Consider the following 27,189-nt stretch of genomic DNA (forward strand, 5'->3'; position numbering starts at 1 on the left):
TGAATAATTTATATTTGAATCAGCGTTTGAACTCCTAGTCAGCCCTTCCAGCGTTTAAGCTCGCAGTCAAAAGCACTCAATCAAAAGGAAATTTTTTTTTATCTTCGCGTCAATCGATACAAAGTACACATAAAATATGGACGAATTTGAAACATTTCCTTCAAGAATAGATAACCTTTAAAGCTTACGCCTATAGCAAAATCCATTCAGAAATAAAGGGGGAAATCTATGCAGTGTAAATTTCAGTAAACAAAAAAATCAATCACAATAAGGAAAAGTTTTGGCATGAAAGATCATTCGTTTCAGATTCCAGTACCTATTTTTAGATTATTCTACTTCACAGGAGGGAAGTATGCAAACTAATTAAGAGTAGCATTTTTTTTGTAGTACTTTGTTTTCTGTTTTGTTATTGCTTTTCGAATGTTGATTTTCATTTTATTCTGAAATTGTATTATTTTATATTTAATTCGGGAATAATAATATTTCTATATATTCTTTAATTAAAAATAAAGATTTTTTTCCCTCAAACTTTTACCTCTATTGGTGAAACTAAAATCGTCTGGCGGAAGCTCTAAAACGCGGTGGAATGCCACATTTCGAAAAAAAGCAGAATTATGATGTGAATATCCAAATGACTCTATTACACGAAAGTTTCTATTAGAATTAGATTTCTGTTTTGATACAAAATGCAATATATTTCTTTCTTGCAATTTAAACAACAAGAATATTTTTTTAATGAAAGACAAAGGATTTTTTTTAATGTTAATAATTCAAAAAATAATATCTTAAACTATTCTCAGCTGAAGAATAATTTATACTAAAGTGACACTTTAAAATAAGAATTCGGTATAACTTACTTAATTTTGTGAAATTTTATTAATCACATCTTATGTTATTAATAAATGAGTAGCGATGCGTTTGATATCTTAATTAAATTCTTCTAAAATGTTGGCTTCTTTTTGCTCGTTATAATGCAAATTAAATACTTAAGATATTTTTTAAGAAAAAAAGTATACAATTCACCTTAGGTTTTCATTAATTAGTAATCATTAGAATATCATCTTATTTATTTTCATAATTGAAAATAAATAATTTGATATTCTTTTAACAACGTGTATGATGACGCTTCTGATCGACATAATAGTTTACAAGAATTCTTTTAACTAATAGACAAACAAGAATAATCACCAAAGGCGAACAGAAGTGTCATACTAATTTCAGAAGAAACAGCTTGGGAGATTTATATATTATTAAATTTTTATAAGATTAAAATAATTATTATTTACTTTTTTTAGATTCTTAACAGAAAAAAAGAAAACCTGAACAATTTACAACGAATTCTTTTAATTAACAGACGAATACGAACGAGAACACTCACCAAAGACGAGCAGAAGTGTTACACTAATTTCAAAAGAAATAGTTTCAACGAATTATATCTCACTAAATTTTTATAAGATTCAAATAAATATTATTTCTTGCTTTTAGATTCTTAATTGAATGAAGGAAAAATAACAATATATAATAACACTGTATTGTAACATTTTTAAGTGCTAGTTATTTATAATTATATTTATATTTAATTATTAATTATATTTATAATTAATAAAGATTTTATATAAAAAGTAATCTTATCAAGTTTTCGAAACAGGCAATTATTTACGTATAAATGACAGCGGTTCTAAATCATGTAATTCAAAATTTTGATAATAAAATTGAATGAAAAATGTATGCCATTATGTTATTTTATTGTAACATAACAGCTAACAAAATAATCCATGCTAAAAAATATAGCTCATTTATTCTTCTACGAATGTCACAGTTTTAAATTAAGTTTGCTCTCTTCAGAACGCTGCAACCTTTGGGTTTGATATTATTTCATTTGAACTTAAGGTCACACGTAGCTTTGCTTGCATTGCCATTACCATTCGCATACGACATCAGATATCGCGACTGACATAGAAATCGCGAATAAGCTAAGAAGTGTGTCAGCGGTTCATCTGAATATCTAAACAGAGAAGGTTGCATTTCGAATGTATAAAAGATTAGCTCAAAAAACGAATCCGTATTGATAGTTTCTGAGTGTTCTTTTGGTCATTAAATCCTCAGTTTTTATCTAATAAATCGCTGCAGTGAGTCTAAAAAAACCCGAAAGTAATTTATTCCGAATGCAAAATATACAAACGGATCAAACGTGAATAATGTCAGTGGCTCAATTGAAGTTGCGAAAAAACGGGAAAAGAATTTCTTCGCGGGGCATTAAAGCTTAAACCGAACCTTCATGTTTCATGTGATGCTTAAATATTCTAAAAAGAGCTTGATGAGTGAGATTAAATGCAAATAATTCTCTTTTTTATCAAATTGCTGTAATAATAGCCAGTAGTAAAGTTCTTTGAGCAAAATTTTAAATAAGAAAAATAAAATCCATTATTCATATTTTTTTTACATATTTAGCATTTTAATAAGGACATACAACAACACGGCGAGAAAAATGACAAACAAAATTTATTCTGATTGGTGAGCCATTTTTAACCGTTATCGGCAGTGAAAAAATATTATTAATAGAGCAATATAAAGCACTTTTTTCTTTTTTTTTCTGTAGATTTAAAAAATGTTTTACTGCCCAGCTGCTGGTATAGAATTAATTAAGATGATCTAGAAAGGCAATACTCTAGAATTAGATTAAATAGTTATTAGAATCATTTAACTTTGGGTCAAGAATATTTTAGCTGTTTTATTCCGCTGTTTTGATTAATAAAACGAGAACAAAAAGGTCATTTGTTTAAAACAGGAGCGCACACCAATTTGATGCGCTTAATTGCCCTTTATGGCCATATATTCGACACATTCGGCAATTATTTTCTCTATTAAAAATCTGCTTTACTTTTTATTACATTTTATATTCTTCAGTGCATTTTTTTTTATCTTGCTTGATACAAGTTAGATTTCTTAATTTCTATAATATTTTATGTCACAGCTATTTGAAAAAAATGTGTAAAAAATTGCTTAAAGTGACGATCTGAAGTTCAGATTGGTTAACTTCTCGTTTTTGCAGACTCATATTTTTGATCCCTATTTAGATAATAAGGACGGCATATGGATAGGCAATCCTTCTACACAATTCCGCACCATAAAAGAGGGAGGTCTCTTTGAATATAGCGCATAACAATCTCGTCCACACTGTAATTTTCCTTGGTTCTTGAACCCGTGGCCTTCTAATTTTGAAACCTACTGGACCACTACAGTTTAATCTTTAATAAAGAATTACTTCTGTAGAGGTAGTTTCAATCATAAACTTTTTATTCATAATAAAAAGTAATTTAAAATGTGAATATTCTTCTTTAACATTTTGTACTAACAAGAAATATTGTTTGACATCTTATAATTATTCAAATAAACAATTAACAATTATTCAAAAAAAATCTCTAAAAACTATAAATACTACTGCATGAAGTCTTATTATATTTAAGGTTATAAACCTCATCACAATTTATGTCAAAGTAAAGATATTCTGCAAACAACCAAAGGATTATTTTACAAAACTTGATATAACCAGAAAGCTATTATGAAGATGAATTATAGAGCCATTAATTTTAAAGTTTAAGATCTAATGCTTACCAACAAGAGAAAAAAACATTTTTAAAGATGTTTTCTACATATACTATAAGAAATATAATATATGTCGAAATTCATATAGTTTTTACGAAGTATACCTCGATAATAGGAGTAGTAAATAAATAGCATTTTTAATAATCTTGGACAAATTAGCCCTAAAACAAACATTATTATCTTAAAAAGTCACTGTCACTCTTAAACTAATAAATCAACTAGTTATCTTCTTTCATGTAACTATTTATACTACTTTCGAAAGTAACAACTATATAATTAGCGGTGAATTTATTGTGATGAATCATTTTCTTATGAGTGGGTTATCTTATTATTATTTTTTTCCACTGCAAGGACCATCTTCGGCAGAGAGGCTGCAACAAAGACCTCTATCATCAGAGAACGAGAGAGAGTAATTAGAATTCGGTGCACTGTTTTCCTGTCACGCTACGTGTACACGAACATCCGGTCGATTAAACATGCAAATTTAACCATCGCTGACAAACCTAGTTAATGCATTCTCATTGTCTTAGCATCTGTTTAGTGGAATTACAGGGATGAGAAATCAATTTTTCGTTGCAGAGATTATCTCTTCATGCAACTCGAACATCAAGTAAGAAGCTTTCGATTGAAATTCCTGCAACTCACCAAATTAGTTTTTAAAATGGAATTTCGTAAACAATTTAATATTGCTGTTTACTGTTTAGTAAAATAAAAAATAATAATGGATTTGTATTCCGAACAAAGTTAACAACTAAAGATATAACTAATGCGAAAATAATCATCAAAATTAATTATGATTTTTTTTTGTGGGAAATCGACACAAAAACTTTCACAATGAACGTTTCTTTTTTTTAAAGGACATTTTTCGAATTAGAGTAACAAGAATTTATACCATAACAAAATTTTTAAATCAGCTTTATATTTGATGCTTATATTGAACGACTCATGGTTCCTATTTCATTAAAATAACAGTTCTAAGAGTTTGAATTAAAAGACCAATAAAATTTTAAAGCGTAATAATTTTAAAAAATACATTTTAAAGTTATAGATAAATTGCGATTACAATTATAAATTTCTTATTTGTATGTTATTAAGGATATATCAACCTATTTTTAAACAAATAAGAGACGCTTAGAATGTGATATTTCACTCTCGTAAATTAAGTAATACCACAAGGCAAATATAAACAATTTATAAAAGATATAAAACGCCTCTTTGAAATAACGTAGCATGATAATGCTTTAATTTTGATTTCTCAATTTTTGTTTCCTATACCAATCTAGCTTACCTAAAGGGTTGTGTAAAGCAGGATTCTAATTTGCGTTCACAGAAAACTTACCTCATGCACAAGTCATAACATCATGTACAGCATTTCATTTTTATTTGAAAAATTTACTCTTTGTTACGTAGCAGTAATAACGAGTACTCAAAAAAATTAATTTTAATATTGCTGCCCTGTGGTTGTATATAAGCGTAATTATTAAAACAATAAAAAGTTGTTTCAAGATAATTTTTAAAACTTCATTAAATTATAGAAAAACTGTACAGAAATAAAACTGATATTATTAAGAAGATTTCCTTCTTCGATTTTAAAATCACGTTAAATATTTTTTTTTTTTTTGTTCCATAACATTTTCTGAAATTTTTCATTAAAACTAGAGAGAGTGGTGGTCTGAAAATTTCCTTGAATACGCTGCAACGAAGCTTTTATCTCCCCCTATTTCTTCCTATAAAATTGTGAACGTTGTAAAAGGCAGTGAAAGCTCAGTTACGAGTGCTCAGATATTTATTTTCAAAAATCGACACATGAATGTTATATAGTTTGACAATTAGTAGTAATTAGTAAAGAAAGCGGAACTTATGGAATTATTGTATGGTATTTGTAGTGACAAAAAAATAATTACGGGAGATTGCCGATATGCAATGCTAGAAAATCGAATATGTATTTTGAAAGCTTTTCTTTCAACCAGTTGAAACCAAAATTTGTCATAGAGTTGTCACAAGATCACATGCCAAATTTCATTTATTTAAGCCATTACTAGACTTAAATTAGAGAGTTAGTGATAGACAAGCAGTTATCCTCCATTTGGATCTGTATCAAAATTCGATATGCATGCTCACTTTAGATGTAAAATCGTGTATCAAATGTTATTTATTTTGTTCTTTACGTTTTGTAATTATCGCGTTTGCTTGTGTTCGGACAACTGGATTGACTGATTTCCTCTGAATGAATTTCGCTCAAACATTGATAGAAATCTACAAAATTGGTGTTAAAATATTATAATAAATTTCATCTGTTTAGTTCAAAGCGTTTATGAGTTACTGTATTCATAAATATATAAGGTGAAAGAAAGCCATGATTCAAAAATGTGTTTTGTGGACTCAAGGAGGTCTGGAACATGGAAATATACCAAGATCTTGAACTCGATTTTTTTTGACGATTACAATACATTATCTTTTAGTACTTCATGTATGAGAATGTAAAATGCAAAAATTTTGATTGATCTTTAATTAAAAATCTAATTAAATACCTTTCTATAGCAAGAATCTACTACTCAAGAAGTAATGACTAGCACATTGGTGGTAGATCAAGATATAACAATTTGTTCAGTAGTTAGTGTATGTTGCAACATGAAATTTATTGATTATTCCAATCCATAATCCATAAATAACCGAACTTAGACAAAACCAATACTGAAGAGGAAAAAAAAAATGTCTTAGAAATAATGATAAATAAGTCATGCTGTTTATCGAAGAAATACTACTCAAAATACTATAAGCATCTTTTTAATCAGAAAATCTACTTCCGATGTTCAACGCAGTCATTTGAATTAAAATATGTCGCCAAAGCAAATTTTAAGAAATGCAAATTTATGACTCAACCCAAAACTTAATCTTCTAATGATTTTTAAGACAAGCTAAACCCATATTAGGCTTGTACACGCTTACTCGGATCCGCAATTTTTTTTTAAAAAATTCAACTGATTCCTTTTTATGATAGTATTTATCTGAGAAGTAAATTGTCACAAACTCAAGAGAAATATGTCAAACCCCTGTCAAAAATTCTAGGACAATCCATTTTACATTGATGGATGTCTGTAGCATCACTGCTCAATGCAATATTATGATGTTCCATGCGGAATACAAATACAACTTCATCCATGTTTGGTGCCATCTTTTAGCATTAAGGTGAACGGACGGATTGGTAACAGTTCACAGCGCAAGGTAGAAAGCAGGAGGGAGGGTTGCAGCGCAGAAAGATGGATTCCTCCCCCCCCCCATCTATCTAAACCCGTTGTTACAAATCTACCCATTATGAATCTATAGATTTTCTCCATCAGTTTTCTTTTCAGATTCAAATGAAGTTTCCCACCAACTGTTTTAGCAATTACTGCCGTCCTGCTTTTCAGACGCGGTGCCGGCCGCCACCTGGGAAAGTGAAATCGCGAAAACCGATGTGAATTTTAAAAACACTTTTTTTGCTTATTCATCAGCACCTGCGCCTCAGTGAAATCGAACGTAAACAAAGCAATAGCCTACGCGTTCGGAACTCGTTTATTAAACAATCTTTTTCATTCTCTGTCAATGACCCTGGGGATTTTGCTCATCTTTCAATTACACCGGAACGCAAACCTTTGTTTTCGGTATCAATGAGGAGAGATAAGGCGGCAGTCTTCATCATCGAGAATCTTCATTATTCGAGAAGTAACAAATTATTTGTCTTATTAAGTATTCAGATCCATAAATTGAGCACGAATTAAAGGAAATATCTTATTGTAAAACGTCGAGGAAATGTTTTTATAATGGTTTGTAATTAAAAAAATATATATTTCAAATGTAGATCATAAAGATTTCAACAATAGTTTCTAATAATAAGTGTTAAATTTTATGTATTCTGATTGTTCAAATTGAAACACGGAGATATGACATTTTTAGTAAGATGTATGATATAATTTTAAAACATTTATGTCAGATTATCTTTTATGTTGCCTTTAAAAATTTATTTGCTACTAAAGGTTTTTTTAATATAAAAAATGTATACTATTTTGAACTTGAATTTTAAATTTTATTTTCGAATTTAACAACATCATATTCTCTTATAAGGACTCACTCACACCATGCTTTAAAATACACGGTTATGTTAAATTTTATTTTTCAATAAAATGGTCTCTACATAAAATAAATGCACATTAATTTATATTTTCTAGTATTGTTCTGAAGTGATTTTCGTCAAAAGCTTTCAAAAACTTTCTAAAATTTCTTTTAAAATTGGTTAAATTCACTATAATAATAACATTAGAAATTCTCGCTTAGAACTTAACGATGAGTTAGTTCCACATTTCTGCGCAAATTTAAACCACGTTCTTAAAAAATATTATCTACGCTATGGAAATTTAGTGTCATTTCTCCCCCCCCCCAAAAAAAAACTTTCTTATATTTACTATTCGTCGGTGAATTTCAATTGTAAAATTGTTTCAATAAGAAAAATAAATACATACAAAATGTCTTATAAAGCAAGATCTTAATCCATATCCTTTAGGATCTTTTAAATTATTTTTAAGAATTTTTTAAATGTGACGCGTAGATTAGATTCAATAATTTTTTTTCATATATTACAAACAATTTACTACTTGCTCTATTAGTAAAATGTGAAGTCTGCATAAAAAAATTTATATTATATTATATATATATGTATATATATATATATATATATATATATACGCGCTCCGAGCCAAAAATTAGATATTTTGGCATGCTTTAATATAAGTAATATTAAAAAAAAATCGAAATATCTTTTTATTCGTAGCAAACATGCTTAAAATCAGGATTCAGGATTTTATTTGCAATTATAAAAACTGAGTTATTAAACTGTGTATTAAAAAAATCCAGAGAATCGTCTACCTCATCATTAAAATATAAATATAGAAAGATAAATATTCGTCCTATGAATCTAAAACAAAGAAAAACGACCTGGGCGGATTTAAAAAGGAACCAACTTCAAATCATATGATTACAAATATCTATGATCCAAATTTAACGGGTAAACATAGGTTCGATCCTTTAATCATGGGGTTTAGTATAACATTTATTTAATTGGTCTCTTGGCATCAGGCTTTCCACATTTAATATCCATTATCTTAGCTTATTCCGCACTGCACCTTTCAATAATACACAATTTTCTTTTTATTCCCATCAGTCACGAGTCTAGTTGTATAGATTTTTTTAGAAGCATTTTCTACCGTTTTCCTTGTCATAAAGAGTTGAGCAGCCGCAAGAAGTCCTTGGGGAACTCTATCGTCTTTAACACAAGGTCATTTCTAACCCTCAGGTGAATGAAGGTGAAAAAATTCTGGTGAAGATATTTTTTTTTTCTTTTCGTTGATTATTGCTGGAGGTATCTTTATAAACATTTCTTCGGGCAATTTTTTTTCTATATATATATATAAAATAATACCTTGACTGGTCCTAACAAATTACATACTTGTACTTTCAGACTGATTAGGCACGACAAAATGTAATCGACCAATTGTTTTTATATAATTTCTTGTAGATATCAATAGATTCATGTTAAAAGATTCGGCGATTTTGTATGTATCTTCATTGTTTTTTTTCTCATAAGGATATTATTTTTGGATTCAGATATATTTTGGAAGATTTACTTGATTTTTTTATGATGTAAGGTGAACAGTTTGGATGAAATTATTCCGTTTGAGAAAAGTTATAGCCAAAATACAAGAAAAGATCAGATAAAATAAAATAAATGATTAAAATTATATGTTTAATATTGTATCAATTCATAAAACTATTTAGTATTTATTATATTCAAGGATCATGCAAATTATTATATCTCGTATTTGCAATAATTTAACCACGATTTTCATTTAAAAATTTTAAATGTAACAACTTTTTAACTTCTAAACAGATAAATCCGACGTTATAACCACTAAAGACACGTTAAGTATATACGGGTATTCTAAAATTATTTCGTTTCTCATGTTTTGTTCCTTAAAACATGTCTTCTCCTATGAAAGAAGATTACTGATATTCAAATTTAGACAATATTCTTATTTTTCGCAGAATTTTAACCTTCTTGTGAAAGCTTCAAAAAACTTCATGTAATTTGTTACTTAAATCTATCCTTTAAAATTATTTCTCCTAAAATGCCCACGAGATTATCGTATTATCCTCAACTTATGATGGCTAAAGCAACTCTGGTTTGAAAGAGTTTCAGCATTTTAGAGAGAGAGAAAAGGTTCAATTCTCGCCCCATTTAAAGACTTCACACTCGCTCTGAATAAGCCCGAATTTCGAGCTAGTTAGAGCAGGAGCCCCAATTGCCTTTCCTGGACAAAAGGTGCTGAAAAGAGAATACTATTTATTCCTCTGGTGTTGTTCGACAGCCCATTATTTAACAGCTACTGTGCGAATTTTAAAAAAACAATTCATCTTCTGGGTCGTGAGTGCACTATTTTTCCTCTTTTCGTTGCCGCTATACATCTTCGGAATGCAAACGACTGTAAAAAGGTCAAATAGCGCAGGTTAAGGAAAAAGCGAAAATCCGTTGATGAGCCTGCAGAAAACTGTAAAAATGATGGAAATGACTCAATATTTCCCGAAACACGAAGCTTTTCTGTTAGGATTTTAGAGATGATAGCTATGAACAAAAACATTGCTCTAGTTTAATGTTTTATGTATCTAAGCACAGCGTCAAATTCTTCAAATCGGATTTTTTTTTTTTTTTTTTTTTTTGATGTCTTCAAGAAACAACTGCTACTGTTTTTCTTGTTGAGGATAGGTAAAAAGTAATAAGAAGAAAATAACAAAATTTTCATTGTACTTACATTTTATGACATTCATTTAAATAAATAAAGCATTAAGAAAAATGTTAACCTTTATGTGTGAAACCGAAAATATTCTTTTGTGTTCCAAACCCTCCATTATAAAGTAATCTCGTTCCAAAGAGTCAGAATGGAATTATTTCACACTAATTTGATACATATCGCTTGCGCCGATTTAATGGCGGAATTTATTGGTGATATTTAAAAAGGAAGAATCATGTGACGTCACAAATGCTCATAAGAAAATTTGTATATGGATGGTAGATGGTGACCCTTTAATTGTGATGTTAAATGAACTGAAATCTTTTGATATTAGGAGAAAAGATAGATAATAGTTTTTCATCAGAATAAAAATAACACAAATGAAATCATAATTAAAATTGTAGTATTACTTTTCCGTATACGTAGTGCAGAGAAAGTATAGTAATTGTCAAAAAATTCGAATTCGAGATTGTGTAGAATCTCCAAGTTTTATTCTTTCCCGAGTTCGAAAAACACATTTTTGGAAAATATCCATCTGTGACAAAGATAACTCAAAACCCATTTGAATCAGACGTTTGAAATTTGGTATACTGTCTTTACATCAAATTTGCAGATTTCTATTAAATTTTGAATAAAATCTGTTCAGAGGAAGTCCAAATGTCCGGTTGTTCGAATATAAGGTAACACAACAATTACAAAACGAAGAGAGCAAGATGGATAAAATTCGGTGCACAGACTTAGCATATTTTGTGTAAACACATATCGAATTATCATCAAATTCCTATCAGGGGTTGACTGTCTGTTGATTTTTACTTTAAGAAACATATAAATTAGGTAACTCAAAACCGCAATGACTTAAATATATCAAATTCGGTACAGTGTTTTGAGACTACAAGTACAGTTTCGTGTCAAATTTTTGTTTCAATTGGTTGACAAAAACTTGGCTGTATTGATTTCGATTTCTGGATATTGACAGTCGCCAAATAACACGCCAAGGATGACACGATGGATTCAGTAAAAATGCTAAAATCACACGAAAAGTTAATATTTTGCAACCATTGTACGCCAATGCTATGTAAGGCGTTCTCTGGCATGGCACGTTTATAAGAGAGTAAGCGAGACAGTTTTGTGGAGACCAACCACTCTTGTCGACTTTTTTTATTAGACGTCAAGACGCCTTTAACTAAGAACATAAATTGTCTTACACATAGTAACTCCTATAAATCTGTCACTTATTTCATTTTTCATAAAGAAATTAATGACAATTAATATAATTTTATAAAATATAATGGATAACGTTCTTTAATTAAATGATCATGCTCAATGGATTTTTCAATGAACGGACTTTATGAGAATACATATAAAATATAGAACAAAATTACTTTATTCTTTAATTAGAAGCAAAGAAAGATTATTTCAATTCAGAAATGCAATGGTCTTATATACAAATATTCCAAGCAATATGGAATTTTTTTTGTTTATTCATTATTCGCTTCATAAAACTTTTTTTTCTGTACAAAAATGTTTAAATTTAAAGTGAATAAAAAAACTATAAAATTACAAAAGGGAACTGATCGTATTATTATCAGAGTTTCATTCTCAGAAATAATCAAAGAAAAGCAAAAATTATTAGTTTTCCTTCATATACATTTGATGAAAGGTGACTGTTTTGTTACTACATGTAAGAAAAATTTACAAAAACTGCTTCTAAATAAAGAAGAGCTAAATGTGTATGAAAAAAAAAACAATACCATAACAAAATGCTGGTTCAAGAAACATATTTAATGACCTTTCGGAACATTGTTCAATTCATTGCAAAATAAGTTTTTCGGGATCAACGAAATTAAAAAAAAAAAAAAAAGTATTTTTAACTTGTAGCTATGTAATACCACCTTGTGATTGGGTAAAACCAACCCATGGGCTAAAAGACTCGAAAACTAATCGGAAGATATAAATCCAATCGTAAAACATGAACTTGTGAAAGTAATGAAAAACTTTAGGACCAGATGTCTTAATCAGGACATGGGCAACCGGTACTCCGATTTCGAAAACCGCGAACCAGCGGCATCCAAAACAGACAGCGATGACCATTCTTCTTCGATTAATCGCCCTTGTTGCTAAAATAAGGTACTTTAATTGAAACACATAAGGTGAAGGAACCAATTAAACTCGATAAAAAGACATTTTAGGATAGAACCAGTTCATTTTTCGATCGACATGTGAAATGTGGTTGTTTTTTTTCCGAACCGTGAGTTATGTTAATGGGTGCTTAAAGAAATGGGACTTCACTAAATGCCAAAATCTGGAAAAGTGTTGTTTCAGCAACAGGCAAACAAAAATTGAGATCATGCCGTGAATAAAAAGCTAGTCTTCTCAAAGCGGCACGAGTTAATGGATTGTCGAAATTCTTTGAAAAACAATAACAAGCCAGAAGGAGTGGTCCTCTTAAAATTTCCTCACATAACCTCTAATAAAGTTTTCATGCCAAGAGAACGTCTTACATGGCACTGGCGTAAAAGAGATACGAAGTATCAAGTCTTGGCTTGAATTTGGCATTTTGACTTAATGTATTGTGCCATCCGTAGCAAGTTATTGAGCAATTAATCACTAACATGCTTTAACAGTTTCCGAAGACCGAATTTGTGTCTTAGACGCGTTTTTCTCAACCGTTTGAAACAAAAATTTGACACAAAACTGCTGTTTTAGTCACAAAATCCCATACCCAATTTAATATATTTGTCAATGCGTTTTTCAATTATCGCATGTTTCTGAAATTGCAGACCAACAAACAGTCAACCCTTTAATTGGATTTGGCTAAAAATTAGAGAAGTATTTATACTATAGATGTTAAATCTGTGCATCAAATTTTATTTATTATTTATTTAATCATGTTATCTTATATTCGAACAGCCGGACAGATGGACTTCCTCTGAATAGATTTTACTCAAAATTTGATAGAAGTATGCGAATTTGGTTCAAAAACCGTGTATGAAATTTCAACCGTCTAGTTCAAAGCGTTTTTGAATTATTTGTGTCACATACAGACAGACGGGCATTTTCCAAAAATGCGGTTTTCGAATTCAGCTAGGTATAAAACGAGAATATTTGTCTAATCTCGAGCTTTTTTTTTTATTACTATACTTTCTATGCTACGTATTCGAGAACGTAAAAACATTTGTTTTGGAATTAAACTCCATAAAGCGTAGAAATATAACAAATTATTTTATTTTTCACCGAGTACCTACCTCAACACACTTGTATAAAAAACGCCTACATTTTATGTGAAACAAATGTTAAATATATAGAGTTCAAGCTGAATCACGTAAAAAGATGCTACTTAACGAGTATGTATTTTTACTACGAATTTTTGGAGATATCTTTTGCACAATTTCTTTTAAATACTATTCATAAAATGTTTGGGGACCTAAAAAATTTTATGCTTTTCAAAGACGTTACTAATTCGAAGTTTCAAATCGATTCTAAACATACTTTATGATAATTTTTTAAAAAATCGTACATAAATTATGATAATCTTTAAGAAATTTTTCCCTTTGATATTGCTAAATATTAATTTGTAAATTAAAAAAAAATCAGAAAAATTTACAAATTTTGCTGTAATCTTCATTTGAAAAGATATTTAAATAATTTTGACTATATTTTTCTGATTTTTCATTTTGAAATATAAAAAGCATCAAAATAAATATGACTCATTCCCTAAAGCAGTTATTCAAGATTTCACAACCTCTCAAAATCCGAAGTTAAAAAGTTCATTCAAATTCAAGGTTTAGGTGTGGTTAAACCAATTCGATAAAGATTTTGCAATCGCTTGCATATAATAGTTACGGAATATTAGAAAACTACGTGCGACACAGTTTTTAACTATTACGAGTTCGTTATTTTTAATTTTTAGAGTAATTTAACACATATAATTATATTAATATTAAAACACATTTTCACACCTACGATTTTATTATTCGTCATAAGTATTAAATTTTCATATTTTGGACATCATAGATCACGAATTGAAAATTGTGCTTCCAAATTATAACATTTTATGAACAAGCCCTTTTTTTTAAATCAAAGAAGTGGATTCATTTGTTTCTTCAATTGTTTTCGATTTTCAGATATAAATGAGAATCAAAGTAATGCCATATTAAATTAGAGGGTGTTTTGATAATAACAATAATATCTTTGATTGCAATCCATCAGCTCAAGTGGAGTAACTATATTGTGAGTTCGAATAATTAACCTACTTCAAAAACTATTATTCAAATCCTTCATTAAAGTTATTACTTCTAAGCGTATATACTAATAAGCATAAGCATTTTTATGCGTAAAATTCGAAAAGCAGGAACTCAAAAGTTATTACTAGTATTTTTTGTCTTACAATTTGAACAAGCTATCAAAGTTTAATATAAATAACGTCTTATTCTGAAGCCTACATAAACACTACTTTGAGCCCCACATGGTAATTTTAAATAGTGATCAGATGACGAGGACGTTATTTGAATTATTTCAATGACTCTCCAAAGTTCCACATCTCAACATTGGGAGATTTCAAATTCACTGACGTGATTAGAGGCACTTACATGGTATATCTAACAGGGAATCGAGTTTTGAAACCGGGATCTTGTGATTGACCTTGCCACATAGCATATATTCGAAGATAATCTTAAAAAATTGCGATTGATACTTATATACTGTAATATAATTTTTAATCCAGCTAATATAATATATTTATATTAAAAATATAAATATATAAATATTTCCAATATCTTTATATTTAAAAAAACACTCAAAATAATCTTGTCGATAAATGAGCCAATTTGAATATTCAAATATACAGTTTGTTAGTTAAATTTCCCACTTTCATAACCTAAATTAAATTACATTATTATAACTATTAGAAGCTTTAAAGTTATTATTAAGATGTTTCGATTTTCACTTAGAATTTCCAATTGATTGAATAGATTTTTCCAGCAATGTCCTATTTTATAGATTAGATTGTATTAAATATATATTATTGTTCCAAATTATCTTATTTAATGCAAGAAATACAGTTATTTATTTTTTTTGCTTTCACAGAGAGAGGCATTTTTGTCATTAGGTACAAGATTTTTTTTTAACAGAGTTCTACCTCCAAAGATGAATCCTTGTTCTTCGAGCACTGATACGGTAGATTGATCCATTTGATTTGATAGCCAGCTCTCCAGACATCGTGACGCTTTAACAACCCCCATAGTTTGTTAGAGACTGGGTTCCGACGTTACGCGCACTGTCTATTTTGATTTACAGAAAGTTGAAATAAGTCACGAAAGATGCGTTTGCAAAATATCTTCGGAAGTGAAAGTGACTTGAAAATTTGTAACTTATCAACTTGTCATTGTTAGTATTTTCGTTTGGTGATATATGCTGCCAGAGAAAATTTCTGAATTGTAGTTTTTAAGGTAGTTTGAAATCTTTGCAGAAAAACAGCTAAAGATAAAAAGGATGGAGAAAATCTATGCTTGCAGAAAAGATTTTTCTTAATATTGAAACATATTAGACCAATTATTTTTTAATACAAATGTGCAATAATAACAAGATAAAGACAAAATTAAAAATATCAATTTTTGAACCGAAGTAAGAAATGGTATATTCAATTATTAAAAAATATTGTAAAAAATAAGTGAATATATATTAATTGCCCAAAAGAAATTTTGATACCAAATATTTAAATTTTGAATTAAATTATTAAAAATATATTGTAAAAAATAAGTGAATATATATTAATTTCCCAAAAGAAATTTTGATACCAAATATTTAAATTTTGAAATATAAAAATTGGTGGGGCTAGAGCGACCAAAAGTGATATTAAAATAAGAATTAAAATTCTAAGACTCTGAAAAACATATTAATATAATAATAATAATATAAATTTAAATAAATTTAAAATAATTAATAAATATCATTTTTGAAAATTATAATTTATTAGTTTATAATTATAAACTTGAAAAAGCTTCCTTTTTTAAAAATACTTTCACACTCATAATTGCAAATAATTAAATATTTTATTAAATTAGAAATAGTCTCGAATTAATAAAAAAAATTGAGTGGAATTTTATTCGAAATGGAAGCTTACCATTTCAGATATAAGAATTATTTAACTTTATTCATGAATTAATTAAAAATCTCATTTAGTCATTAACAGACTGAAAAAATGCTGTAACTAGAAGTCCTATTAGCTAAATTTTTAACTATATTTCAAAAGTAAATATTGATTAACTTTAATGAATATTGATTAATTTGATTAATGACTTAAGAATCTTATGCAGTCATTAATAGTTTGAAAAAATGCTGCCACTAGCTTATTTTTAACTATCAAAAAGAAATATTTCCTTAATTAAAACAAAAATTAAGGGTAGCAATCGCAGCTAAGAGATAATGGCATCAAAATATTAGTATAAATTGGGTGCCTACAGTCACTTCAACTGAGATCTCACACAATTGACGGACATCCAAGGCTACTAAATGGTCATTCCAGATAACATCGCATATTATGGGCGTCCCGACATCAAATAATAGAATGTATTGGGCAGAGTGGCTTCCCTTAATGCTAGCCGGTACCGACGCAAATGAATCGAAATTGGGTCATTGTCATTATTCAAGTGGGCATCCACTGCCGATGAGCGTGATGATCAGATTGATTAGAGGGTAATGCTCCTGGGCAGCTAATGAGCCAAACGAAAGAGAATCTTCTAAAGCGCCGTTCACCGAGCTCTCAGACAGTAACATCGTACTGTCTTGTGCCTGCTTACCTGTTGAATAGTTTATTATTAAAAATTATAACACGGGATTTGTTCATGGCCTTTCTTGGACTGTTGCTCTCTCTATTAGTAAATAAAATTAATGACCACGTATTATTGAAGACGATACACTAAAAATTACCTTTTTGTCAGTCTTGTAGTTTATCAATAATTGCCTACCGATAGAATATTTCAAGCTGTATTCAGTACATTTCATGAACAAAAATTTCCGTTATTTTTCCATTTTTAAAACCATTGAAACATATAAACACAATTTCCTTTAAATCTTGAATCATTGTAATAAGAAAAGTAATTCAGTACAAAAAATAAATATATATAATTATTTTAAGTTGAATTTCCACGAAAAATTAGTATGCATTTTTCTTACCATTTTGTAGGTATTTTTAACAATCAAAATTAAAAAAAAAAGCATCAAAAGGATATATTAGTTGAATGGTGCCTGAGAGGAGACATCCGAGTGCAAAAGGTTAACACACTCACTAAAGTTATGATATTATTGTTTATTATTTTCTGCTCTTCATACGTTTATTGAAGACTTCTGGTTCTTTACTGTCTCCTTTACAGTAAAGAACGTGTGTTGCTCGTTCTCAAATTCGGAAACCCTCTGAGCTTTTGCACATGCATAAAGAGGCATTAATTTCGTCGAAAAAAAGTTGGGAGAAGAGATGAAAAGACATATTTAGTTTCAACAATATGGTTAACTAAAAATATTCGTGGAATTAGGAGGCGTAAGAATTGCTCATCTTTCTGCGCACTACCTTTTAGCGAAGTACAATAATCGAAGGGTGCTAGCCTTGAGACAAACAGCACCTGAATAAATTTTACATTAGCCTTTCCGATCATAAAAAAATTGTTGCAGCTTTGATTAGATGGAATGGGTTCCAAGATTCAGAGAACATTGCATAATGTACGTTTTATAAATGAGACGAGAAGAAGCACTCACCTGAGTTCAGGGCATGACTCTACCAACAATTTAACGCAGTCGAGGCACCCCTTGGCAGCAGCATAGTGCAGTGCCAAGGCGCCTGTGGCCGTCGTCTCCAGGGCCGGCATCTTGGCCTCCCGAAGTAGCCACTTTAGGACGCTGCGACGACCGTACCTATAGAAAGAAAAATAGATATTATACCTTCAAATATTAATAATTTTTAATTCCCAAATAAATATTAATTACATTTGCTGATGGCACATATAAGAATAAAAAAAGACTAAAAATAATTTTTTTCTGTTCAACACCTTAATGGAAAGTAAGCCATGATGCATAAAAATTTTGATTCATAATAATAAAAAAAGAAAAATGAAGTAATATTAAGAATTAAGCCTTAAAGTTAGTAAATTTAATTATTTGTATAAAATATATTTCCGCATATATAGACTAAAATCAAAATAAATGTTGCCCCAAACTTTAATAGTACATATATATAGCTATACATATATAAATAATAAAAAAACAAAAAGTAATAAAATGTACAAATTTGATCTCATTTCATTTTCAAAATGGAAATCAAACAAACTTATGTGCTATACGTCATCCAGTTTATTTCTATGAAATCGTATACGTCAAAGCATAGCATCGTAGGGAATCAGCTTTACATCTTTTATGATGAATTTTTAATTGAAAAACTCTGTAAATATGAAATTACTGCCATTCTTGTAACTGTAAAACGTTTGAATGAGTTTTAATAATGAATTTTTTTATATCGGTTCAATATTTGCATTATGAAATAGTTAATCCTACTGACTTAATTATTATCATCGCATCAAGATTCGCATTTAACAAGATAAATCACAATCCACTGTTTGCCCACTTATTGTTTAAAAATGGTATGCTCATTTAACTAAAACTAACTAAAGCAATGACTATTTGGTTAATTAGTAAAATTATTTATAAATATTACATTAAGAGGTAAGCTTAGGTACTTTAGGTATAACTAAATTCATTCCTTTTTTATAGAGACGGTTGATTTGATTTGATTTAGTGGGGTTTGTGGCGCAAAAACCATTCTTGATTATTATAGAGACGGTACAAAAATTGGGAGAATTCAGATTAGCTATTTTATTGATGATCATTATATAATATTATTATTGATTTTCTTAGGAGTCATTGTATTAATAAATAGTTTAACATCCAATATTTAAAAACGAACAACAATGTGCATTTTATTTCCACGATTCATGGAAACAACACGTGATATGCGTCGATATTTATTATAGATGTTACGGCGGTGAATAAATAGTAAAAAAGAATAAACATCCCATCAAAAAAATAATCCTTAATAGATACCATCCATAAAAAATTTATATTATTCATGAAGTGTTGAATTCTTCGTGTAGCAACAAATTTCTTCTTTCTTTTTTTTTAGCGAAAACTTTGATATAAGCTTTTTAAATATATTTTTTGGTTTTAATTTTTTTTCATAATGGTTTAGAGAAAGTTAGTAATCTTTGATTTCCTCCCCGAAAAACAGAATTTTTAATGTAAATTTATTTTTGTGATTTATATGTTAAGAATAAATTAAAGTGTTAAAAACACTATTTTTAATTTAATTCGAAACTTTACTCTAAAGTTTTAATTCCTTATGTCAATTATCCATAAAATCAGAATGTAGACATTCTGCGGAGCACTAACTATAGCTTCAAAACCACTTTCAGTTTATCATTATTATTTATAATGAGATTTTTGAATAATAAGACATAGATATTACATATGTAATTAACATGTTACTACATTTGTGGCGATTACATATTTATTACCACTTGTATCATTGGTGCAAGGCATCAAAACAATTCTTAAGGTCAACGAATTGAACTTTGTCGCAGAACAAAGCACCTCACTCATTTTATTTCAGACACCACCACTTTCAAGTTTTAAATAACTATCACTACGAGCCCCGAGTAAGAAAGGGGCGTGTGTAAGGAAGTGATTTCTGAAGAATAAAACTCTGTCCAAGAGCCATGCTTGTTCACCAAAAGCTCATTACAGAATGGAAGAATAGACATTAACCTCCTTTCGTTTGATTCTGTTTCTGGCGCTGGATAGCCACCGGGACCATGGATCCATTATTGGCAATTCGATTTTATTTTCATACGGAGCACAAATTAGATGTTAGATTGTGATTGCTTAAATGAGAATCTTGTTTGAATGTTTTTCTTGGTCAATGGCATTGTTGGTTTGATGAGTATATTGCTGGAGGTAATCGATTTGTCATTAAATGAACGAAATCAATGTCTGTGCCAGTTTCTTCCGCTACTGCAGTGGTGAAGTTGGGATAAAAATAAAAGGAAATTCACACACGGCTTAGAGAAAGTGTTTTTGCATACATCAGAACAGTGATATTATTATCTTTGCTGTTTGAGAAAAGTTTTTCTATAGATATTTCCTCTTAATTCAGTTTGGAGTCGTAAAAGTGAAGTCAGTTCCAGTGATATAATCTAAGATGTTTATATTTCAAAAACATTTCCTCAATAAAACAATAAATTTTTCCATTATAATCATTTGTTATACATTTTATGATTCAAAGTGGAATAATTTTCTATAAAGGAAGTGATTTCAAACTGCTGATCAGAATAAAAAAGATAAAAATTTACCGCTTGGCTTCTAAGCCGTTCAGAGAGTTTATTTCAATTGGTAAACAGAGTAAACATTCATTTTTATTAACCTTTAAAAAAATTCTGGGTAGGTTTTTAACTCCTAATGGAAGTTAATGTTTCGAACTTTTTTCTGAATACTTCAGAATATTCAAAAAATGAATACTAGAAAAACTTTTAAAAAAATTCTAAATATATTTGAATTGATATGATTTTAACTTGAACCAAAAACTTTGGCAATTTTCTATTTTTCACATGCTTAAAACTAGATTTCATCATTACATTAAAGATTTTCAATAATAACATCATAAGTCAACTGATTTATTATAAAATTATGTACAGATGATTTTACTAATAAATCAACAGTTTTGATTTTTATTATAGTATTATAAAGAATCAAAAACTTATAGCATTTGAATAATAATAAATATTATTGTATTCATTAAATATACACAAAGCTTATATATTTTATTTATTGTTATATTATATTATATGAAAATAAGGATAGAAAATTTTAGTAAACAGAATACAGTGCCGTCGTTTCTGTACGGCGCCATACACGCATCGAATTATTGCTTCTCAAAATTGTAAGCTAAAATTGAATCATTCAAAGATGTTTGTAATTTGATTAAAAATGAGCCTATTATAAAATGAACAATTATATTATCGATTTTTAGCTGAAACAACAAAGCAATACATTCTTGAAACGTAAAATGTTATTTAATTAGGTAGTGAATAAAACTAACTGTAGAGTTCGCGATAAACAATTAAATGCAATTATAATTGCAATTTATAATTGCAAAAAGAATACCCATGCTAATACTACTAAAATGAAAATTTTTTAGAGTTCAGGAACACGGAAGAAAATTGAATCTAAATTTATAATTTCGAATGTTGTGAAATTTACAATAAAGATTTATTCTGCATATTCTGCAAAAAAAGTAAGGATAGTAGAAAGCATATAAACCCGGTAAAATAATTTAAACTCTTAAAGAAATCTTTATGAAATTCAAAAGATGAAAATCATAGAATCACCGGATAAAATTTTATCTGATTTAAAAAGAAATCAGAGTAGAACATCGTTTAAGAAATCAAAACCAGAAAGAAATAGGAAAAATAATATTTTAAAGAAACGGATAATTTGATTAGTTTGTTTGTTGTTGACTATAACTTAATTTGAATGTCCAGATGAGAGCAACTTCAGTATGTACAAAATTGAAAATCATTCAAAGCCAATGAAAAGTAAACCTAACATGCAAAGAGATTGTATAAATAAGGTAAATCATGATAAATTGTTATATTAAGCGTATTGATAAATTCCTGAAAGTAAATAAATGTAATTGAAAAACAAGAGATATCTGCACTATTTAAGAAGAGATGATGAGTTAGGCTTCAATTTTATGAAGTTAATACACTTTTATCTAAATTCGTATATTTAATAAACTTAAACAGAATGCTATGATTTAATTGGTTTCATTTTAGTTTATCGACATCCAAACATTTAAAAGCATGTAAAGAGTTATCAAGCAAAAAGTAGCTTTGGAGATAGATACTTTGCTTACGAACCCAAAAAGTGTAACTGTTAAGTTATAAAATTTTTTGTACAGCTGGGATTAGAATATCGCAATCCAAGTTATGGTATAAAAATAAGTTACTGTTATTTCTTTGTAAGTGTTATTTGGTTTGACGTAAAATAATGAGATTAAGAAAGAATGAAAAGAATGATGCATTATATTTATTACTTATTGTATATTTACCATTTATTAAAATTTTTCTTCATGTTATATTTAAAGTTGCTAGATCGTAAAAGAAACGGAAGTGTTTTACACTTTATATTCATTATTTCAAATATTTTTTGTACATTTATAATTTTTAAAAATCATTCATTTTCGATATTTATAATTACAATAAAATAAGATAGTTAAACTTTTGTTCTTAGTTTGTAATTGATATTCCTAAAACAAATTATTATTCCGAATCTAATAATGAATAGATATTTTAAAAATAACAGCGTAAAATGTTTGGGAATCAAAATAGATTTACCAGAAACATTTTAGATATAGTAGTAGTTAGCTGACTCATTTTTACGTCTTATTATCTGGCATATGATATCACATGATATCATGTGATTCTGGTTGAATAAATAATGCATTCATGCATAAAATTTCATCGATTGCCTTTACAACATGCATTCATCCTTTATCAATGGCATTTTAAGTTTTTATAACAAGAGTAAGGTATAATGATCTCATTTTTAATTTGACTATGGCGGGATACAAATGCAATACACAAAACCAAAAGTCAGTGCAATAATCGAAAAAGAATTATTTCATCCAGTTCACGAAACTCTTGTTTTCACTTATTTCGTTTATTCTTTTTTCTTCTCTTTCCTTAATTAATTTCTCTAAAGTCTTTATTATAGAATAATAAGTTCTCAAATTTCTTTACACTGAAAGTTAAATTAAGTTAGAAATCAAACAATGCAGGAAATATGATGTTATGAATGTTGTTAAGTACTCCTGCAAAAACTCTTCCCACGTTGTCGTTTCATAATCTCAGTTTTATGCTTTGCATTATTAATTTTTTGCATTTTATGCATATCTGAATCAAATTCCATTGATAAGAGAAACAACCGAAGCTCAAAAAATTATCATAAAAATTTCTTTTAGAATATAATTTTTGTTTTTAATGACACAATAGGAATGTTTACAAGCGTGTATGGCATATTTCATTTTGTAAGAGCGTTTTTGCTTTGCCTATTACACTTTTATTTGTTTAAAAATTTTGTTTAATTTTTTTTAATATTTTCTGCAAGTTTTCAATTTTTTACTACATATTTCAGAAGGGCTAAATAAGATCTTAATTAATATTCTTGAACTACTCATTGTAATCTTGTTTTTCTTTACATTCGCGAAAGAGAAATAAAGAGCCGTGGCTCCATAAATAAGATAGGAAATGACAAAATCTCCAAAAAAATAAAGAGGTAAATAAGATCTTACAAAACAGAAATATACACCAAATTTTTGCTCCTTTTTCACCTGTTATCACCTAGCCTCCATGCAGTTGCTCATTAAACTGAAAAATGGTAATACATTCCAAAAGAAAACAGATATTTGCATCAATAATTTTCTTGATGACGAAATAATTATGTAATTAAAGTAGATGGTGATTGAAGAAGATACTCATCGTTTTTATATGATTTATTTGTACATCAAGGCCAAGGTGAAAAAACAACATCGTTTATATATATATAAAAAAAATTATCAGATTATGATGGAACGTGGTCTCTTGTATACCCCACCTAAACCATTGTTCCCACTCTTTTCATAGTGCCTCATGCATAATAAGAATATTCAGAAAAAGAATACTATACTTTGTATGGGTCATTTAATACTGGCGCGGAGTCGCATTTAGTCGCCGAAAAGAGGAGAGTCTGTAGATGAGCGTGAATAAAACCAAGAAACTGGTTTTGAGATTTTAAGACGACTGATTATTGTTGGATAACTTCAAATTTTTACTGGCTAATATCAGAAAAATAAATGAGCCAGGATGATACAAGTTTGACAGCATAAATATTAGAGAAAAGTATAGAAAAAAAGGAAATTAAAGATATAATTTCTTTTTTTAAATTTAAATTCGATGAGTGGGTGGAATAAATTATATTATATATATATATATATATATATATATATATATATATATATATATATATATATATATATATATAAATTTGTAAAACTATATATAATAATTTTATATGTATACTAAAAATTTGATTAGTAGAAATTATATGAATTATTATTGATATTATATTGATATTATTATTTGGGGCGAAACTTGTAATTTTAAATCGCAGACGAATGATGGAAAGAATACATGAGTTGTTGCTCCTCACTCTGCATGTCTATCATATTGGCTGAAAGGTGCCTGGCTCCTAAAAATAGATTTGGCGAGTCCTCGTCATCTAAACAAAATTTCGTATTGGATCAAAGTTTCCAGCCTGGAACCCTTTAGATCCGAAATTAAGATCTTATCAAGAGAACATCGCGCGCCTTTAGAAGATTGGAAGTAGACATTATAGTGGGATGAAAAAAGGAGATATTTTTCATTCTCGCACTAATAAGAAATTAAGAGGAAAAAACTTATTTTTGCCATTAACTGTATTTCTTTCGAATTAATTTATTAAATTTGACCTACTTTGACAAAAATTTCTATTAAGAATTTATATACATAAAATCGAATTACTAGTTCCGAGATCATCGCATTAATTTTCAATCTTAACTAAAAATACTTTCACCCGGAAATGGCATTTTTCTTTAAAGCAAATGTCTAAAACCATTAATTTCTCCAACAATGAATGAATACATTAGAAAACAATCCAGGAAAAGATGCCAAATACAAACGAAACCGACATTTGTGGTTTTCCCTCTCAGAATAAGTCCAACAAAACATTTCATGCGACGAAAAAAAAGTATTTAATTGGCATAAGTACTCCAGCGAAGTGTGCTAATCACTTACAGAATCCTTACGTCATTGTGCAATATCGCTTTCAATCCCAGGTTTGAATCGGATTCACGTATTTTTCCGTCTCATCCGTTTTACTGACCCCGGCCATCCGGGAAAAGCGGGTGATGTAAGAGCGGAAGCGGCATTTTCCAGCCGGACAAAAGCGCAAGAGAAACAAAAATCGAAATTGCCGGAACTGCTTTGTGACACTTTGACCATTCATTGAAAAGATCGGAGAAAGAGTGAATCACGTATCGGAATGAAACAACAAAAAGTCGTAGTTTTGTTCCATTTGCTTTTATTTATTTCTTTCTCTCTATGTACCCTAGTTGCAAAATCAGTCTTGTTGACAGATCCATAACACGCGATTAAATGTCACGACAGAAGTTTTTTAAGACAATCTTTTCACGGCTTCGATTCTTCTCGGCGATAAAAGCGTTTAACCTTGATGCAGCTGATTATGTTCTGCAATATATGTCCCTCTTGTCAACAAAAGCAAAATGCTCATACTTCTAATCTGACACTGAAAGAGCATTTTAATACATCAAATAGTAGTCGAAAACACATTCATTTTGGTTTGAAAAACAAGAGAGGACCATATAACATCAACTTATGAAAACAACTTACGTCTCAGATGCTAACACAAAGTAAAATTCTGTCAGTTACTTTAAAAAAATTATTTTTTAAAAAAATTCCGAAATTCATTGTTTGATTTGTTATACAAGAAATTTTTAATTAAATCCAAAGATTTATTATGATTATTTAGAAAGGATTTTTCACAAAATAATTTTTGAATTTTCAGGGCATCTTTATAATTTATCGGAGATTTATAGCAATCATAGTCCAAAGTGAATCTTTTATTTCAGTCTCATATAATTTTGAGTATCGGTATAGAAAATCACATGCCAAATCCTTATCACGTCATAAATAGGTAAAGATAAAAAGAAACCATCATCAAATATAAATATATCTTTATTTTTCTTTTTTCTTGGAAGAGGAAGGGATTCCGATATCTATCTGATATCTTTAAGAAAATGATTCGCTTACAACGACAATGAATTTAAAAAGACTGTTCGAAAATTCATAGAATAACTGAAATAATTAGAATAATTACTCACCTCGAAAATCAACATTAATTTAACGATCCTTAAACGCAGCACATAATTCTAAATCAATCTCCTTTCAAATATTAAGTAATACAAAGATAAAAATAAGTTGTTTTGGATAGGTCAGTCAAACAAAAAAATATGATTTTCGAGCTAATTCTTTTTTATTGATCCGTATGAGAAAACACTTAAATTCCAGCTTTCATCGAAGGATCTAGACAAAGAAAGATATGGAAGCCATAAAAATAGAAGACGAATTTCCAGTTATTAGTTTCTCACATAAATTCGAGGTTAATCTTTTTATACTGTTTTTAAGAGCATTTTATGATGATTTCAAAATTTGATAGTTTTATAACGCCAGAACAATGAAAATTGATACATATATTCGGTATAATAAGAAACTGTAACAGTGTTTGAACAAATATTTTTCATAAAGCTTTTTTTTTTTCAAAAATCAGGGAAAAACTATTTTTGAATTAATATAAAAGATCAATGATTAAAAGAATATCAGTTTCATATTTTTAAAAAATACCCTCTCGGAATCAAAATATGTTTTTTTCCCACATTTTGTATAACAAATCTTTATACAGCAATAATAAATTTCATGAATCAGCTTTGAATTATACAAGAAATATATTTCATGAATAATTCAAATGCATATTTTGATCATTACAAATTTTTGTTTTGGGAATTCTAAAAGCTCGCGATTATAAAATTATTATAAACTCTCTATTAGTAGGGGTTTTTTTGGTCCACAAT

General features: G+C 28.7%; 1 protein-coding gene across 7 annotated transcripts in view; it reads right to left on the reverse strand.

Moving 5' to 3' along the window:
* The window catches only part of LOC129963471 (homeobox protein 10-like), a 334,134-nt gene that overhangs the window by 64,147 nt on the left and 242,798 nt on the right, over positions 1-27,189 (reverse strand). For all 7 annotated transcript variants that reach the window (XM_056077875.1, XM_056077876.1, XM_056077874.1 and 4 more), the window contains one exon: positions 18,177-18,332. In XM_056077875.1, the coding sequence (XP_055933850.1) occupies positions 18,177-18,332 (156 nt within the window). The remainder of the gene's footprint in view (positions 1-18,176; positions 18,333-27,189) is intronic.

This window comes from Argiope bruennichi, chromosome 3 (assembly GCF_947563725.1).
Source record: "Argiope bruennichi chromosome 3, qqArgBrue1.1, whole genome shotgun sequence".
Lineage (NCBI taxonomy): Eukaryota > Metazoa > Arthropoda > Arachnida > Araneae > Araneidae > Argiope > Argiope bruennichi.